Source organism: Camelus dromedarius, chromosome 7 (assembly GCF_036321535.1).
Source record: "Camelus dromedarius isolate mCamDro1 chromosome 7, mCamDro1.pat, whole genome shotgun sequence".
Lineage (NCBI taxonomy): Eukaryota > Metazoa > Chordata > Mammalia > Artiodactyla > Camelidae > Camelus > Camelus dromedarius.
Window position 1 is genome coordinate 74002480 of NC_087442.1, and position 20982 is coordinate 74023461.

The 20982-nt window shown below is 32.9% G+C and overlaps 1 protein-coding gene across 2 annotated transcripts in view; it reads right to left on the bottom strand.

Moving 5' to 3' along the window:
• Positions 1-5585: 5585 nt before the first annotated feature.
• RSBN1L (round spermatid basic protein 1 like) overlaps positions 5586-20982 on the bottom strand; it is a 57597-nt gene continuing 42200 nt past the window's right edge. Inside the window, exons 6-8 of one of the 2 annotated variants that reach the window (XM_010984793.3) lie at positions 19187-19354; positions 9739-9847; positions 5586-9654 (exon numbers count right to left, since the gene is read on the bottom strand). In XM_010984793.3, the coding sequence (XP_010983095.2) occupies positions 9013-9654; positions 9739-9847; positions 19187-19354 (919 nt within the window). In that variant the 3' untranslated portion in view covers positions 5586-9012. Of the gene's footprint in view, positions 9655-9738; positions 9848-19186; positions 19358-20982 lie in introns of both variants that reach the window. The other variant, XM_031454744.2, reaches the window with a different exon arrangement.

Below are 20982 nucleotides of genomic sequence, written 5' to 3' on the forward strand. Positions count from 1 at the left end.
ATGTCACCCTACTAAGGTAAGGTATATAACCTTTTTTTTTTTTATTACTTTTGGGAGAAGTTAATTAGGTTTATTTATTTTTTTTAGAGGCAGTACTGGGGATTAAACCCAGGACCTCGTGCATGCTAAGCATACTCTCTACCAATTGAGCTATACCCTCCCCACCTTGTAACCAATTCTAATAAAAAACAGGTGGCAGTACTTTTAAGCATTCCAAAGGGTCTTAAGGGTCCTATAATCCTAAAGCAAGGTGATTGTTCTTATCCTGTATAGCCCTCACTTTTAGCTTTAGGAGGAATCCAAAATAGTACTTTGTTCATTTTTAAAACATCTAACAAAGTGATTCCTGGCTGCTAATACTTGAGCGGATTGCTTAAATACAGCATTTTGGTCTAGTTCTCCTTTGTAAAGACGGATAATGTGACAGTGTTTCAGCCACAGTGTTACAGATTAATACAGCATAAATCCTTGTTTGAAACTACAGAGCTGGGCTAAATAAATAAAGACTGACCAATTAGAAATGTTTCCTGTCTTATAATTGGTATATGTGAGTATTTTGGGTTTGTAAAAATAGAATTAAGGAGGGTAGTTAATTTGAGGAACATAATATTCTGATACTTGATCAGGTATTCGTAATTCAATTGAGAGATCTAAACTATTTGGTTTCTGGAATCTATTATCAGATACATTCAAAGCAGAAGAAAGCTTTCATCTATGAGAAACCAGATAGGAGGATTCTGTAGATTAGGAAAAACTGATTTTGTGAAGTATCATCTAAGTATAATTCCTAATAGGGAAGAGGATTGCACCACATGCAAACAATCAGCTAGGTCAGGAGTCAGCAAAATTTTTCTGTAAAGGGCTATATAGTAAATATTTTAAGTTTTGTGGGCCATATGGTTTCTGTCATAACTACTCAGCCTAGCTTTTGTGGCAAGAATGCAGCCACAAGCCATGGCTATGTTCCAATAAAACTTTATGGACTGTGAAATTTAAATTTTTTATAATTTACACATATCACAAGATATTCTTTTGATTTTTGTTTCAACCATTTAAAACTGTAAAAACCATTCTTGTGTTACAGGCCATATATAAAGCAGGTAGTGTTCTAGATAAGGCACATGGGCAGGCATTTGCTGACTCCTGAGCTAAGCTGCAAAATAAGCAAAAGCAAAAATTCTGTATGACATTACTAAGAGGGAAGGTGGGACAGGTCTCCAAGGAAAGGTGAGAGAAATTGGGTAAAAATTACATGTAAAAAGCAACACAATAACCAACCTATTTACACGGGAGGGACTGATCAATTGTAATAGTATCTGAAACGGTCCCAGAAAGCAGAACTCTTCTTAATTTTAGTATACTGCCACACTAAACAACATGAAGCTGCAATAAATTGTTGGTATGTTCCTCCCCAATTTGGACACCAATTCAGATGTATGTCTTTTTCCCCACATAACCAAAGAATTAACTCAGTTCTGATTCTGGCTACCTGGAGATAGCATCAGAACCCACAGATTAAGGTTTTGGTCCTAGAAAACTCCCCACTCGCATCCCTGCCAATTTCAGATGCCAATCACAAATTCAGGTTGTCACCTTGCTTCTGACCCACTGACGATAGATTGGAGGTTCCCATGACCTTCTCCTTGGGTTTGATTAACTTGCTACAGCAGCTCACGTAACTCAGAGAAACATTCTACTTCCTAAAACACTGGTTTATTACGAAAGGATATAACTCAGGAACAGCCAGGCGGAAGAGATGCATAGCGCAATGTGTGGGGAAGGTGCAGCACTTCCAATGCTTTCTGGGCACACGACTCTTCCCCTTCCTCCTCATGTTCACCAACCTGGAAGCTCTCTGATCCCTGTCTTTTTGGGATTTTATGGAGGCTTGATTACCTAGGCATGATTAATTAAATCATTAGCTTTTGGTGATTGAACTCAATCTCCAGTCATTCTCTCCTCGACTGGTGAGGAGGGGCACTGAAAGTTCCAACCCTTTAATCTCTTGGATGGTTTCTCTGGCAACCAGTCCCCATCTTTAGGTTACCTACGAGGTTCCCAAAATTCTCATTAACATAAGCTCAAAAGACATCTTTATTACTCTTAGCACTTGGGAAATTCCAAGGGTGGCCAATTCCTGTGCCAGGAACAGGCATGAAGGCCAGATACGTATTTATTATAAATCATAATATTACAGCCTTAGTAGTTGGAATACACTTAAACTATTAAGTAATGAAAGACATAAAAGAAATTATGCTTACAGACAGAAAAAGCAAAACTAATGGGATACATAAACAATAAGTATTACAGAAAAATACCTTCCTAGGTTTTAGTTATAGGATATTTCCTTTATAACAGAGAGATGTTTACTGATGGTGTTAGTAAAAAGAACTTAATACACTCTGCCTTAAGAAAGAAATTTGAAAGGTTCTTAGTGAAGCCATCAATTTTTCAGGTCATCATGGGCAAGAAATAACTTAATCTGGTATGGACAAATACTTATTAAAAATTCTGAGTAAAAGCAACTTGTGAACAAAATAACTTTATAAGACTTGAAAATATGAAAATTAGGAAGTAGACCTGCAAACTATCCACAACTTATCTAACAATATTTCATGAACAGAGAGGCCAGATAGGGCAACACCTTCCATCGCCACATGAAACATGACCACAAATCCACCAATGGAGAGCTTTCAAGCTAATTAAAAAAAAGTTACATAAATCTTCAAGAAGTAGAGATCCATCCTTGGGCTACGGCTTACTATAATTTTAAGAGTCATTAATCTTACAAATTTGGCCACCTGGTTTCCACTTTGCTTTTTCACACTGCAGCAACAATAAAGAGGAGCTGATGCTGATTAATGAACAGAAGTGACGCCAAAAAATGAAACCATAGAATCATTTTCATATAGGGGCAGGCATATTACTATATACCTGTATCATCGAGAAAAATAGTTATTTTTATTGAGGGGGTAATTATCAGAGTCATTTTAGCATTAAACTAACAAAGGAGTTTCCTTTAACTTTGGTCATGTTTGCACAGTAAACATTGCTCTCCCTCAAACTACACAGAAGAGGTGATATTTAGCTGGAATTTTGGAGAGGGAAGTAAGATTTCACCATGTTATATTCCAGGCAGAGATTTTTACCGGCAAAGGCAAAGAATTTTAAAAGTACAGGAAGGAAATGGCAAGTATTGCCATCTGGTAAAACTGAAAACTGGGCACATCAAATGGAAGAAATTGTGGTAGATGAAGCTGGAAAGGATGGGCCATGTTATAAAGGCTCTTCGGAGACACAGAATATTTCTAAGGAAAAGAGTGGCAATCAAACCTATTTTAGAAAGTTTAATCTGGTGGAACACAAAGAATGGATTGGAATGGGGGTAGAGGCAGAGGACGGCAGATGGCCTAGAACATTTCAGGCTATTTTAAAAGTCCAGGGAAGATGAACATCTGCTATGACTGAACATCTACTATAAAGAAGAGTAAATAAACTATAAACATTTCTGGGGTCAACTCAAGAAAATCTCAGTATTCTTTGTACAGCTGATCCTTAAACAATGCAGGGGTTAGGGGCGCTGACCTCCACACTGTCAAAAATCCATCTATAACTTTACAGTTGGCCCTCTGGCCCTCCACATCCAAGGTTCCACATTCTCGGATTCAACCAACAATAGATCATGTTGTACTGTACTACGTATTTGTTGAAAAATATCCATGTATAAGTGAACCTTGTAGTTCAAACCCATGTTGTTCAAGGGTCAACTGTACAGTCAGAGGAACAGATAGAGAAATCAGATTACTATGGTATCACTGTATAGTGATGCAACAACCAAATTAAGAGGGAATGGAACACCTAATTCTTGGGGGCAATTTAGACTGATTACATGGATCATCAGAACTTAAGTGAGAAACCAAGGCTAACGGAAGTCATGGGGTCATAAAGCTAGCTCAGGGACAAAGCATAGAGAACTAAAGGAAAAAACTATAGAAACTGCCTTAAATAGTGGTAGATAGGAAAAGGAAGCCATCCAAAGAAACAGAAAACAACAAAAACAGGTCAAATAGAGTTTTAAGGAGTAAATGATTGATAACAAGTGCTGCAAGGGTTAAGAAGAAGTATTAAGAAATGCAGCCACCGAATTTGGCAGTCAAAAGGTGACCTTATTGACACAACATTGTAAACTGACTATACTTCAATTAAAAAAAAAATTTTTTTTAAGTGACCTTCGGGAATCACTTCAGCTGAGTGATTAAATTTGAGGATTAGAATGAAATTGTAGTGAGACAAGGAAGTGAAGACAGAAAGATTCCAAGTATTTTGTCAGTCAGGAAGACAGATGGAACAAGAGCATAAACAAAAGCCAGAATCAACAGGGTTTTTGTTAAGCAGACTTAAGATTTTACACATAAATATGACTCAATTAAAAAAAATAAATTTTCAGCTGAAGAAGAAACTTGGCAGGGTGGGGTGGGGATTGAACTGTCTAAATAAAATAAAACTGTATTATGCAAACACCATATTATGCAAAATTTTTGCAACTATGTTGACTTACCTCTGATTCTGCACACTTACTAGTCTTCACAACTACAACAGCAATGAACTGTAACAAGGTGTAAAGATTTAACATTTTAAAAACATAAATGCATAAATTCTCAATTTCAAAATGTATAGGATTCAGATTTCTCATAATTTAACAGTATAGTCCTTAAAAACAAGTTAATAGTAATAAAGCATACAAGTATATTTTACTTTTAATTTCTACATAATTATCTGCCCACATTTTGTTACCTCATTCACATTCCCTGATTGGGTATGAAGTCTTAGAAGGGAGGATAACCTAAAATGCAAGGTTTTCCCCCTCCTTTCCCTGCTCTCCCAGTAGAGCTATGATATTCAACATCTGTAAACTTAAAAAGGAAAGTCATCTCTGCTTTTAGGCTTCTTGTGCTTATTAACATTCTAAAGAGCTATCATTTCCATCTGCAATATGCAGTAGGTTACAGGAAGAACTGAACAGAAAGGCCAGGACAGAGATAAAGGGATTTATACCTCTCCAGAGTTGTCCTCTTAATTATCTTATCTGAGGTGTACTCTCAGTGCCAAACATTTAAAACACAACTCTCTCATGAAATAGCACATTCTAAAACGAGTAAAATCTTACATATTAAAGTAGTTTAACAGGAGGGAGAAAGATTAAGAAGAGCTATTCTACCACTCTGGAGACCTAAAACCCATCATGTCACTTTTTACCAGCTTAGAAGTATTTTGAAAACAATGGCACTTTTGTCCTCTCCTCCTGGGATATAGTCATATTTAGAGGGAAGCGAGGTGATTTACCATGCCATCCCAGCACCCACATCTAACTAGTTTAGCAACCTTGTTTAAGGTAGCCTTCAATATTCTTCTCTGTTGTTCGAAAGTCAATTTTTGATCGTTTTTAAGAGGCAATAAGATTTTCAGATTGGAATCACTTTCAAGATCTTATGGTTTCTGTTGAAGATAGAACAAGAACTTTTAAAGATGACAAGATAAAAAATGTGAAGTGTAAGTAAATAATTACAAAACAAAGGTAAAAAAAATTATGGTTATCAATTTTAGTATTTATTGAAAGGTGGAAGACAAGGAAAATTCCTCTCAAACTCCAAAAATAAATACTGCACCCTTGGCTAAATGCAAAATGAACTGAGATATTTGCTTTACATGACAATGAAAATTGTCCAAAAAAAAACTGAATCCAAATTTACCAAAACATTGTTAATCTATTATTTACAAAGATAATCTTACCTGCCATAAGTATCTGGGAAAAACCTGTTTTATGTTCATGAACACTAATGAAATACCTTAAAGACTTAACCCAAGAAATAAAATATTTCCTATCCTCCATGACCCCCCTGCAAACCTAAAGAATGGATTAAAAATGAATATATGTGGAAGTACAGTATTTCCAATTGTTACACACACACACACACACACACACACACACACACACACACAGAGTATTGTGCTAGGTCAATCTAATCTTTATTTAAGGTCAACAGCCGTAGCAACAAGGAAGAGAATGAATATGGCTTTAGTAAAGTTTTCAACTAAATACCACAAATGCTAAATTCTTTTCATAGCTAACCAGCTAACCTGAGTAGGGAATATATATATTACTTAACTAAAAGGATATGAACAAAAAGAAAAAGAAAAAAAAAATCACTGTAGCAGACACCACTGAGGTACCTTAGTTTTTTTGTAAAGGTCTGTATAGCAATTTAATAATTTACATAACAACTGTTTATTCTATATAGTATAAGATCATATAGAAACGATATCATAAGTGCTTTATTGTTCTGGTCCAAGAAAATAGAAATAACAGCAAAAAACTGTGCTCAGGTAGAGAACTGGAATGTACTAACTAGGAAACCATTAACATAATGCAATACTGAAACAAAAATTTGTGTGTAACAAAAGTAGTCAACAAATTCTCAGATTGCATCTGAAGAGAATTTTAAAATTATAAACCGTAAGACAGGAACATAAGCATTATTTAAAGTGACAAGGCTGTACCTTGAAATCTGAGCCCACTGATTTATATTTTACCTACACGGAGATTTATGCATTTTATAAAACAATTACATTTTCAAAATACGGAGAAGTTTGACTATAGGTTTATATGAAACTATATCTAACAGCAACCACTCTGGTTGTTTTAGATATGTCTTTAAGTTTAAGGCTCATATATTCTGGAGGGATACCCTAAAGACATTTCATTATACTGCAGTCTCATGCATCTCTGGGTGTGATACTGGATAACTGGAACTAAAACCTTGTTAAACATGTCATCCTTCACTTAAAAAAACAAAAACCAAAACATTTTAACCACATCCCCTCCTAATTCTCAATACTGGTTTGTTATGAACTTCTATCTCCCAGAAAGGTAGGTGCAAATACATAAATTTAGCCTAAAATAGAAGACTAATATGCTAAGGAGCAGGATAAGAAAGTAACATATGAAAGAAAATCTCTATTTACATTTCCATGATTTATATCTTCCTTATACCATGAAAATTCCTATGGTGCAAAAATACTGTTTTCCTACAAACCACTGAGATTTCCTACAATATTTGCCTACTCTTTTAAATTTGAGGCTAGAAGTGATGTCATTGCTGCAGTTTATTTTTTCCGGTGAAGTGCCTCTAAGTAGCTTCTCCCTAACCAGAGAGATAAGCAGTTTTATGGGTACCACAAATGAGGCTGGAGCAGAAACTATTAAAATGGGAAGAGCAATACAAGCTCAAAAGGCAGCACAAAGAACCCCAGTTGAAAGACATCAACCAAAGTATGAGCCCAGAAAAATACCGAAGACAAATAAAATAGATTTGCAATGAGCAGTTTCTCACATCAAAGCATAAGTTAAGGACATTTGTTTGACCTTTAATTACAGAAGTGAAAGCCATCTGAAACAGTGCTGAAGTCCATCATTGAAGAGATTTGTTTTGGGGGTGTGGGGGTGGCGAGGGTATAGCTCAGTGGTAGACTGCACGCCTAGCATGCCTGAGGTCCTGAGTACAATACCTAGTACATCCATTAAAAAAATGAATAATCTAATTACCTCCCCTCAAAAAAAATTTTTTAATTAAAATTTAAAAAAAACCATTGTTGGAAAATTTATTTTAAAAAAAAGAGACTTGTTTTAATCACCTTTAGCTAGGCACTGGCAATCCTGTTTCTTACCATAATTTTCCTTTCAAGAGCTTATTTTGAAAAAAATAAAGTAATAAGTTGTTTACCTTGCTAGGATGGGGAGAGGGATGTTTAGAAAGATAAAGTAACAAATCTTACTCTGTTAGTCATCTGTCTGTATATGGCAGTTGAGTCACTGACCTTATTTTAATATATTGTATTTGCTGTATTTTCCTCCTGTTCCTCAAGAAAAATGTAATACATGATTTCAACTGCTCACAATTAAACGTTCTGTAACTAAAAATTTTTCTCAGTTACTATTAAGTATAGCATAGGTGATTATTAATAAGAAAATTTTCTCAACTTCTTATTCAATACACTACAAAGAAAATTTACTTTAGGACTACATAATCTGGCCACATAACTTCATCAGTTGGAAGGGTTAGATATCACTAACAGACCTTGTTTCTCCCAACTCACAAAAGTGTTTCTATTACCTAAACTGCCTTCTTAATGTTGAATATAAATATTTTTAAATGTATTCCAGGGAGTAGGGCTAGGAAGTTTCACATATTCACCTTATTCAGCAATTTAAGAAGTTACGCAAAATATGACACACTTATGTATATTCCCATACGCACACACACACACATATAAATATGCTTTCATAACTAAATCTTGGTTTTAAAAATGCTTGCACAGTGTGGGGAATTAAATATTCACTAGATTTGAATACATACATTTGCACTCCATTAGCACTCTAAATGGATATATCATCAGAAACATAATAGATCAAATAAATGATTTAACTGAATTGTCAGTTTGGTTTTTTTTTTTTTTTTTTGCAGACCCGACAGAAAACATATTTATTATCATGAACCTTTATTAAGTGGCTCACATTTCAGTATAAATCACACTAAAAAGATTTTTTTAAAAGCTATTTACACTACAGTGCTGACACATTTAAAATGAACAAAAAATTGGTATAAATAAGCTCTATGGAAAAGCCTTAAATTGTCAAAAGAGAATTCTGGCTCATATTACAAAAAATATATATATATGTGTTAATGTCAGCTCTATTCTAAAACCTACAACTCCAACTCAAATGATCTTTTTAAAGACTCCTTTTCTTTAAACCTGCAATGTTTACAGTGCATCTGGCCCTAAGTGCTTTGATACTTCACAGTTATGGACAGGCACTGAGGAATGTTACAAAGCTACATAAACTATATTTTGTAACAGACTTGGGAGCAAGTCCTTGCCTTGCTTTCAGAATTCATGATCTTTATTACATTATTAGGTTTAAAAAAAAAAAGAATTTTAAATGTATGTACAAATTTAGCACAGAACGTCATCATCTTTTCTATCCTGATTTGAATGTGTTGAACTATGTTGCCTTGTATCAACTAGATTTATGAGACTTCCAGGACACAATTCTTCCTTTAAATCTTTGTTGCTATTTTCAAATTTAGAGTCCACGTCAATCTTAAATTCTGTAAATTGAACATGATCCAATTTTGCTTTAACATTCTTGCCATCCACATTATTTGATGCTCCAGTCTTTTCAGGAATATAAACGTTCACAGGCTCTTCCTTGATTCTTACAGATGCAACTGGTTCATGTTTAATCTGCTGTAATTCATATTTAGAATGAAGTTTGTCTGAAAAAACAGAATCCAAGGAGGTTTTGCTTACAGCACAAATCATACTGTCACTGTGATGTCCAAGAACTGATGATGGAGAATCTGGTGATGTGCCTGTTTCATGAGTAACTGTATTCTGAGCAGCATCCTCCTCTGAGTGATATAACTTGAGCCGAACATGCCACGCTAAACTGCATACAGCTGAAACTGTCTTGAACTGATGAACAACATTCCTTGGAATAAAATAAATGTCATTATCATACAGCTGAATCCTGGCATAGCGAATGCCTTCCCTCCTCAGTTGATTAAGTTTTGCATCATCAACCCACTGGACACACTGAAAAAAGAAGGGAGGGCAGATAAAAATAAGTCTCTTCCACAATAAAAATTAAACTGAACATAACAATGGTTTAAAATATACCTGGGACAGTGGAGGTTCATGTAAATCTAATTGCATTCGTTGAACTACTTCTAAGAAATCCTCAGCATGAAAACAAATTACATCTTTGGTTATTCGGGGTTGATCAGGCCTAAAACACAATATGAGATAATGAAGAATCTGCCATTAGTGTTTCACTCTGCTACGTCCTTATGAAATTCAAAGCAAAAATAGTTTATAGTCAAAACCAAAATACTATCTTAGAAATAAACTGTAATTAGACGACCACTTTACATACTTAAACAAAAGGATAACACCATGTTTCAACCTAAACACGAATAAAAACAACTCACCCCATTTTATTATTTTAATTTTTTCTTTCAGTGCAGCAGAGCAGAAACTTTATTCATTGATCAAGGAATGGAGAAGGGAGAGTTCATGCTCTCAAAACACCTTCTCCCCAAAAGGAAGAGAGTAATGGAATTTTAAGGAGCAGGAGGCAGACATGTCATCAGGGCTCCAGGAAAGGGGTGGAGATTTCCAGGGGCAGCCTCATCTCACTTCATTATAGCTATATGTAACCATATTTTGAAAAATTAAAATGATTTGAATTGGTTAACTATCCAAATCAAAAAAACTAAGTGTTCCATCTTAAAATTAAGGTCAATACTTCAGCAAATTATTAAACTAAAAATATTATTTAAAAATTAGGGGTAAATATGGGAGGAAGGGAATATTTTCTTTCAATAAAAACAAATGTAACTGCAAGGACACTGAAAATCCCTAAATAACTCCTAATAAATTTAGAAACATTCATTAGAAAAGTACTAATAAAATAAATGTTAGCATTCTGTTTGCTGAGATTAACAATGTCTTTAAATACAATTCTAAAAAACCCCAAATTCTTCAATTAATTAGGAATATACAAATACATGTTTATAAAAGATGCTAAAAAATAGATTTCAGAATAAAATTCCAAATAACAAACATTTAAAAAAATCATATTAAGGCAAATTATAACCAAATTTTTAAAAACTAGTGATAAAATCTAAAACTCATGCATTATTGATAAACAGGGAAAGAGGGTAAGAATGATTGCAGTCTTCTCATCAGAGACAATGCAAGCCAGAAGAGAGCAGACTATCTTTAAAGTATTGAAAGAAAAATCAATCTAGAATTCTATGCCCCCAAAAATATCCTTCAAAAATGTTAAATAAAAACATTTTCAGACAAACAAAAGCTGAGAGAATCTGTCATCAGAAGACCAGGACAACAAAGAATGTTAAAAACTTCTTCAGGCTGAAGGAAAATGATGCTCAGATGAAAATGTAGATGTCTTCAAAGGAATGTAGAGTACAAGTAACAGTAAATATGAAAGATATTTTATTCTCATGTTCAAAATCTCTTTAGAAATAATTCCTTAATGTCAAAGTGAGCAACATATTGGGGGGTTTATAACATATATAAAGCAAAATGTATTAGCACAAAGGCCATAAAATTGGGGAGGTGGCAGTACACTATTGAAAGCTCTTACACATTACATAGAGAGGTATATTATTTGAAGGTAGACTATAACTTTAGAAGAACCACTAGTACACAAATAGTGGAGGCATAATGAAATGCTAAAAAAGGTAAGAAAAATAGGAAAAAGGAATGAAGAACATAAGAGGCAAATGGGAAGAAGTAGTATAGTAAATTTAAAATCCAAACTTACTGATAATTACAGTACATGTAAATGATCTAAATACTCCAGGTAAAAGACTATATCATTGGATTAAAAAAAAAACATCAAGACAACGATATAATGTCTACATGGAAAGAATGGAAAAAGATGTAACATGTAAACAGTAATAATTAGAAAGCTAGACTGGCTATATTAATATCAGACAATGTGGATTTCAAGACAAGGAACATTTCCTGGGATAAAAAGGGCATTTTACAATGCTAAAGAAGTCAATTCATTGAGAAGACATCATTCTAAATGTGTAGTCACCTAACAATGCTGAGCTTCAAAATACATGAACAACCTTGAAAATATTATGCTAAGTGAAAGAAATTAACCACAAAACACCACACAGTATATGATTCCATTTATATAAAATATCTAGAATAGAAAAATATACAAAACCTATAGCCAACATAATACTCGATGGTGAAAAGTTGAAAGTCTTCCTGCTAGAATCTGGAACAAGACAAGGGTGCCCATTCTCACCACTTGTATTCAATATAATATTGAAAGTCCTAGCTATAACAATTAGACATATAGAAAAAGAAAGAAAAGGGACCCAAACTGGAAGAGAAGAGGTAAAACTGTCATTATGTGCAGACATGATACTATATATAGAAAACCTTAAAGGCTCCACACAAAAACTACTAGAGCTAATAAAAGAATTCAGCAAAGCACCAGGATACAAGATTAACATACAGAAATCAGTGGCATTTCTTTACACTAACAATGAAATATCAGAAAAGGAAAGTAAAGAAATAATCTCTTTTAAAATTACATTCAAAAAAATAAAATACTTGGGAATAAATCTGACCAAAGGAAGTGAAAGACATAAGCAGAGAATGACAAAACTTTGAGTAAGGAAATTAAAGATGACTTAAAGAAATGAAAAGATATCCCACGTTCTTGGACTGGAAGAATTAACAGTTTAAATGGTCATACTACCCAAAACAATCTACAGATTTAATGCCTATCAAATTACCCAGGACATTTTTCACAGAACTAGAACAAATAATCCTAAAATTTATATGGAATCACAAAAGACCCAGAATTGCCAAAGCAATACAGAAGAAAAAGAATGCTGGAGGCATAACCCTCTCAGACTTCAGTCAATATTACAGAGCTACAGTAATCAAAATAGCATGATATTGGTACAAAAACAGACAAATAGATTAGTGGAACAGTATAGAGAGCCCAGAAATAAACCCACAAACTTTTGGTCAATTAATCTTTGACCCAAGAGGCAAGACCATACAATGAAGGCAGTCTCTTCAGCAAATGGTGTTGGGATAACTGGACAGCTGCATGTAAATCAGTGAAGTTAGAACACTCCCTTACACCACACACAAAAATTAACTCAAAATAGCTTAAAGGCTTAAACATAAGACAAGACACTATAAACCTCTTAGAAGAAAATATAGGCAAAACATTATCCGACATAAATCTTTGACATAAACATTGTCTTACATAAATGTTCTCCTAGGGCAGTCTACCCAGGCCATAGAAATAAAAGCAAAACTAAATAAGACCTAATTAAACTTATAAGCTTTTGCATATCAAAGAAAACCATAAGCAAAACAAAAAGACAACCTACCAAATGGGAGAAAATATCTGCAAAAGATGACACTGACAACGGCTTAATTTCTAGAATATATAAACAGCTAATACAACTTAATAACCAAAAAAACCCCAAACAACCCAATCCAAAAAGAGGGCAGAAGACCTAAACAAGCAACTCTCCAATGAAGACAAAAATAGCCAATAGGAACATAAAGAAACACTCAGTATCATTAACTATCAGAGAAATGCAAATCAAAATTACAATGAGGTATCACTTCACACTAGTCAGAATGGCCATCATTCAAAAGTCCATGAACAATAAATGCTGGAGAGGGTGTGGAGAAAAGGGAACCCTCCTACACTATTGGTGGGAATGTAGTTTGGTGCAGCCGTTATGGAAAACAGTATGGAGATTCCTCAAAAGACATATGATCCAGCAATCCCACTCCTGGGCATATATCCAGAGGGAACCTTAATTCAAAGAGACACATGCACCCCAATGTTCATAACAGCACTATTTACAATAGCCAAGACATGGAAACAACCTAAATGTTCATTAAAAGATGACTAAATAAAGGTGTGGTGTATTTATAAAATGGAATATTACTCAGCCATAAAAGTGATAAAATAATGCCATTTGCAGCAACATTGATAGACCTGGAGATTGTCATTCTAAGTGAAATAAGACAGAAAGAGAAAGAAAAATACCATATGATATCACTTATATGTAGAATCTAAAAAAAAAAACCCAAAAAACAAAAAACAAATGAACTTATTTACAAAACAGAAACAGACTCAGACATAGAAAACAAACTTACGGTTATCGGGGCGGAAGGGGGTGGGAAGGGATAAATTGAGAAGTTTGAGATTTGTAGATACTAATTAATATATATATATAAAGAGAGAGAATAGATAAACAACAAGGTCATACTGTATAGCACAGGGAACTATATTCAATATCTTGTAGTAACTTATGGTGAAAAGAATATGAAAACAAATATATGTATGTTCATGTATCACTGAAGCATTAAGCTGTACACTAGAAATTGACACAATATTGTAAACTGACTATACTTCAATTTAAAAAGTGGAAAGAAAGAAAAATATACAGCGACTGGAGAAGATACAGGATTGGGGAGGACTATCTATAGAGTACAGTTTGTTTTTGAAGTAATGAAAATATCTCATAATTAGAGTGACAGTTGCACAACTCTATGACTATACTAAAAACCACTAAATCACACATTTTAAATGGGTAAGCTGTATGGTATGTAAATTTTATCTCAATAAAATTGTTACAAAAGAAAAAAATACTTGGAGCAAACACTAGCAAAACTGAAAGGGGAAACAGTCAAATCCAATGTTACAGTTCTAGAAAAATTAGTAAGGATATAGAAGATTTGAACCAAACTGTCAACAATGTCGACTTAATTGGCATTTACAGAACACTAAACTCCTAACAGCAGCAGAATATACACTCTTTTAAGTGAACACAGAATCTCATCAAGACAGTCCATAAAACAAACCCCAGGAAATTAAGCAAGCCTGAAAGTACAGAGTATATTCTCTGAATACAAGGTAATTACATTGCAAATCAAAAATACCCCCAAAAAATATAGGAAAAAATCCTCAAATGTTGGAAAGCAAACAGCACTCTTCTTCTCAATAATCCTTGAGTTTAAAAAAGACACCAAACAGGGAATTAGAAGAAAATCTGAACTGTATACTAGTGAAAATACAATATAGAAATTCATGAACTACAGCTAAAGTAGTACTTAGAAATTTAGTTTTAAATACTTAGATTAGAAAAGGTCTCAAATCAATCATCTAAATTTCTAACTTAAGCTAGGAAGAGAAGAGTAAGTTCTTTCCCTAAAAGAAAAAAATAAAGAGGGGGAACAATGAAATAGAAAAAAGAAAAATAGAAAAAAAAATCAATGAAATAAAAGGCTGATTCACTGAAAAGATCAATAAAATTAATAAATTCTGGCAACAATTTAATATAAACACAAAAATCATTAGCAATATTAGCAAAGTGAATCCAGAATTATTTAATATTGTCATGAATATGGTTATAAATATTATCACATATTCTATTATATATACTATATATACCATATAGAATCATGTATTTATCATATATATACACATACCACTCTTGGTTACTCTATATTATCATAATGTATACAATACACAAAATAACCGAGGTTTTTAATCCCAGAAATAGAAAAACAATTATGGAATTACAAGATCTTAGGCTAAGTGTATGTTTAATTTTATAAGAAACTGCCAAACTTTTCTACAGTTTGCAGAGCAGTGTATGAATTTTGTGCTTATTTAAATCTACATTTTCACCATATTTGTGATTTTTTTTTTAAAGCAATTTTCATGGGTGTGTAGTGTTATCTCGCTGTGGTTTTAATTTGCATTTCCCTTATGGTACAATTATACTGAACAACTTTAAATGTGCTTACTGACCATTTGTGTATCTTTTATTAAATATCTGTTCAAACCTTTTGCCAAATTTAACTGGGTTGTTTGCTCTCTTATTTTTGAATTCTAAGAGATCTTTATATATTTTCATGTAAGTCATACCTGCATGCACACCTCAAATATTTTCTCCCAGACTGTAGCCTGCCTTTTCATTATCTTAATGGTACCATTTTCCTTTACGGTTCATGAAATCTTTGCCTAATGCAAATTTTCTCTGATGTCTTCTTCTGGAAGTTTTATAGTTTAAATGGTTATATTTAGTTCTATGACCCATTTCAACTTCCTTGTATGGCTTAAGATAGGAGTCAAGGTTTATTTGTTTTTAATTTTTTGGTTTTGCAAATGGATACCCAGTTGTTCCAGCACCATTTCTTGAAAAGATTCCTTCCCTCACTGAATTATCTCAGTACTTTCATCGAAAATCAATGATGGGTTTATTTCTGGACACTATTCCATTCCACTGATCTTTAAGTCTATCTCTACACCAATACCACCCTCTGTTATTACTGTAGTTTCACAGTAAGTAAGCTTAAAAATCACACAAGTACTGTAGCGTAACTCCTCCAACATCGCTCTTTTTTACCCCCAAAACTGTTCTGCCTATACTAGGTTCTTTGTATTTCTGTAAGAAAACCTAGTGGGATTTTCACTGGGACTGAGTTTATAAATCATTTGGAAAAGAACCGACATATTAATACTGAGTCACCCAATCCATAAACAAGGTATATCTCTAACATTTCTGTAAGTCTTATTTAATTCTTCTCATTGGGGTTTTATAGTTTTCAGTATAAGTCATTTATTTAAAAAATGTATCTCTAAGTATTTCATAGTTTTATGCTATTATAAATGGCATTCATTATTTTTTCTATTTTCAAAATGTTTCAAAATGTTTATTGCTAACATATAGAATTGTAGTATATACAACTGACTTTTCATTATTGTCTTATCCTGTGACTTAGATAAATTCTAGTACTTCTTTTATAGACTTATCTCTGTACATAATTATTTTGCCTTACTCTAAGACTCTGTAATTTCATTTCTATGTATTTACTGAAATGAAATAAAATTATATATGCACACAAAGGCTTGTAAAGGGATGTTCAAAATAGCTTTATTCATAAAAACCCTAAACTGAAAACAACTCAAATGTCTGTCATCAAGTGAATGGATAAATCAATTGTGATATATCCATACAATGATATACCACTTAGCAACAAGGAAGGAATGAATTATTAATACATGTGAATCTCGAAAACATTATGCTGAGTTAAAGAAGTCAAGCTACATATGACTCTATTTACATGAGATCCTAGACTAGGCAGTACTAAGCTATAAAGACAGTAATTAGATTAACAGATATCTGGAGCTGGGATAAGGATGCAGGGGAAGATTAACTGCCAAGGGATGTGGGGGAAACAAAAATGTTCTATATTTTAGTTGTGGTAGTGGTAACATGCCTGTATATATTTGTCAGAACACACCAAACTACACTTATAACAAGTGTATTATTGAATATAAATTATACTTCAAGAGTTGATTTTTCAAAAAACTGGATTTCAAGGAGCAATCTCAAATATATAAATCTATGTGAGTTCTATCTTACTAACACTAAAAAGGGATATAATTTGATCAATACCTCACGAACCTATTTAGCTTAAGATTTCTTTGTAGTCTAAATCAATCTGCCTTTTATTTCAAATTGGTGTTAACCTGGCTCTAAGATAGTCACAAATTTAATACTCTAACACCTAATATCTCCTTGAGCAAAAGAGCAGAACTCAGAACACTAAGGAAAAGAGAAAGCAATGTCCTTAGTGTAGCTTAATGAAACAACCCAGGAATTATGTTAAAGGGACCACAGACCATGCTGCCTCAGAGCCATGATGCTCTGGGTTCTTAAATCTGGCCACCTAATATATTAGTAGTTTGACAACAGTACTTTCACTGTGAAATTGTTAGCTTCAAGTGTTTTTTTATTGAATAATTATTTATTGGAAACTATGATGGGCCCAAGAAAACACATTATCAACAATAATTTAAAGGAGCTTAAGAGAGATTTAAACAAAGTTAAGACCATGAAGTAAGAATATTTATCTCTGAAAATATACACATAAATATATGGCTAACTTTACTGAATACTATCTAAAAATCAGATTTTACTCTAAAAATTTTGATGCCACTCTTAACTCCTTTATACCAACATTCAAGAAAAAACTTCATTAATTTGAAACAGGGATTTGTTGTAATGATTTCCACAGAGATAAATTTGCCTTTACTCTTTGACAAAATTAGTATTTTAAACCAGATTATAGGAAAAGCATAGAAACTATATGAGAACAACTGCAGATATTTGAAAATTATCATTTAACTTAAACACAATTCAATTAAAAAATTTTTATTGAATTATAAACTATTAATATCGTTTTCCTAAGAAACTCTTAGAGTTAGTTCAATACCAGCTACTTTGTATACCTGAAATTGATAAAGCTTCATTTATGTTAAAAAAAAGATCAGTTTACACTAGCCTCCCCACTCAGTATTAATTTATAAAATACTACTTCTAATTTGCCCTTTTGAACAAAGGGTCAATTCTGTATTTGTAGCCCTTGAAAATGAAATTTCCTCATGTAGGAAATATAGGTTAACAAACTATAATGTATAAAACACACTACAAGGATATATTGTATAACACAGGGAATATAGCCAATATTTTATAATAATTTAAAAATGGAGTGTAACCGTTAAAAATTGTGAACCACTATATTGTATAACTGTAACTTAACTGTATATCAGGTATACTTCAATAAAAACACTTTAATAAATAAAATGTAGGGTAACAATGCTGACATTTTATATTTTTGAATTAAAAAGTTTATTTTTACTTAGAAAAATTTCTTGCATATTTAGTATCTCATTTACTGCCATAATAAGTATAACAGCAAATTCCAACTTATGTTTCATACCCAAACAATATTCAATTTGAAAAAAACCTAACTGAGCATAGTTATCTTAAGGTATAAATATAGCTTTGCTCTATGGGTTTTACCAAACGGAAAAATTCTTAATGTATGAGATGAACACCTTAGGTATATTAAAGAAAATTATTAATTTTTCTAATCTATCACAGATTCAAAGTGAAACTTGTAAGAAAAGCTGAAAAAAATTAATATAGTACATTATACAAATACTTAACAGATACCAACCTTACAAATAGAGCAGCAAGTTAGAACAGTATGAAAAAGAAAATGCAAGAGTCTGGAGTCAAACAGTTCTGAAATCAGACTTGGCTCTACCACTTATTAACTATATGTAACTATGACTATAATAACATAATTTGATAGTCCTGAGCCTCAGTCTCCTTGTCTGATAAATATGGGCTCAAAACAGTCGAGAAAATTAAATGAACACTTGTAAACGGGCATACTGTAAGCACCAAGTAAACCTTAGTTTTTCTTTTACCTTAGATAAGACAACTGTTTTCACCTCTAGTCACTAAGAAAATTAAACTATTTCAGTCAAACCCCAAAAATGAAAACTAGATTCTAAAAACTGAAAATCTTCTTTAGTGCAATTATACGATTAGGATGTCTAAATACAGGGGGAAATGAAACTTTTTTCACCCACAGTAAAGAGAAATACTGGAAAACTTCCCAAGAAAAACTTTAGAAGCCAAGTGAAACTTTCATTAAAATAGCAGTAATTGATATATACCACTCTCCACAATGCACAGCCTTCAACACTCCAACAGCAGCCGTAGTCTGTCGTTCAAAACCTTGTCCTATATGATCTGCATGAGCTCTTGTCCTGTCTTCAAAAAGCATCTCACGGGGCTCACTAGTTCGAGGTAGGTACTGCAGGTTTTTTATTTCATTGGTAGTTCTGCTTAAAAAAATACACACATGCATATAAAGAGGAGGCTTATATATTAATGCATAACTGCTTGCAAACATTTGTACTGATACATACACAGGTTTAACTTTTTTAATGCATTAATATTTACAGAACATCTACTATATGCCATTCACTATCCACACAGTAGAGGTGGAAAACAACACAGTAGTGAGTAAGACAAGTAAGGTCCCTACTCTCATTTGAGTTTATATTCTAGTGAGAGAAAGACCAAAAAATAAACAGCAAGAAGTCAAAATGATGATGTTACTTTCTATGCAAAGCTAACAAGCTTTCAAATCCATAAGTTTGGTCTCATTACATCACATTCTAACGAATTAAGACTTTAAATAAGCCATTCGGCACAGAGCCAAGGGCAGTGTTGTCATCAGCTGGTCAGACTACAATGTGATGAGAAATCATCACATATACCATGGATTACAGGTTCCTCAAGGAGCTGATGAACTCCTTTAAATTACATGCAAAAGTTTGTGATATCTGCACTGTTCTGGGGAGAGGCTTTCAGATTCTCAAAATATTTTACAAATCCAAGTTAAGAGTCACTGAAATACACATCAATTCTACCCTTTACTACCAACTTATAAAATAACTTGCAAAAATTTCATTCAACCAATATTTATTTACTAAGCACCAAGCACTCTGCTTAGGTGCTACAGACACATTAATAACAAGCACAACACAGTCCTTGTCCTCATGCAACCTACATTTTACTCGATGACCATTTTCCTTGCTTATTTTTTTTTCTTTTTAAATTAATAACTAGTAAAACCATCTTTAGGTATCTTAAAAAAGTTATTATCTCCCCTAGGATCACCCACTCCATTCTCATCAATGTTAACCTAGTGTACATTTTTCTACACTTTTCTCTGTGCTCACATATACTCTTACACATATCTTTTGAATTTCTTTTCATAAAAATAAAATCATACTGGACATATACTCCACATTTTGCTCTGTTTAAATGTCAGGATGTCCTCCCAGCTCAACAGACGTAATTTCGTACCATGAAATGAACTATTTCACCATAGTCTTTAATAAAAATATACCAAAATGTATTATAATCTGTTAATGAACATTCAGATCACTTTAAACTTTATCCCACTATAATAAATGCTGCAATTAACATTCTTAAACGTTTGCCTTTAATACTTTTATTTCTTGGGACAGATTCCCAAAAGTAGGTGTGCTGCTTCAATGAGTGTATGTATATATATATATAATATATATATATATATATAATATACATATATATATTAAACTTAATGAGCTATTTTAGATTACTTTTAAAAGATTATAGAAGCTCACCAGTCGACCAATAATATATATGACCCTGTTTCCTCACACACTTACCAGCCTTGTAAGATTATTCCTCTGTTAATAATTTTTGCCAATGTAATGGGTAAAATCAGTATCTCATAATTCTTCTAATATACCTTTAATATACAACTGACTGTCTAAGTCCTGTTTTCCTGTTAGGTTGTTTTACATTTTTCTTTTCAATCTGGGAATGTTCTTTGTATATTAATTTCAGGCTGTCACAATGTTACAAATGTTCTAAGTACAGTCTATCACAGTCTATCATAGTTTTAAACTTTGTT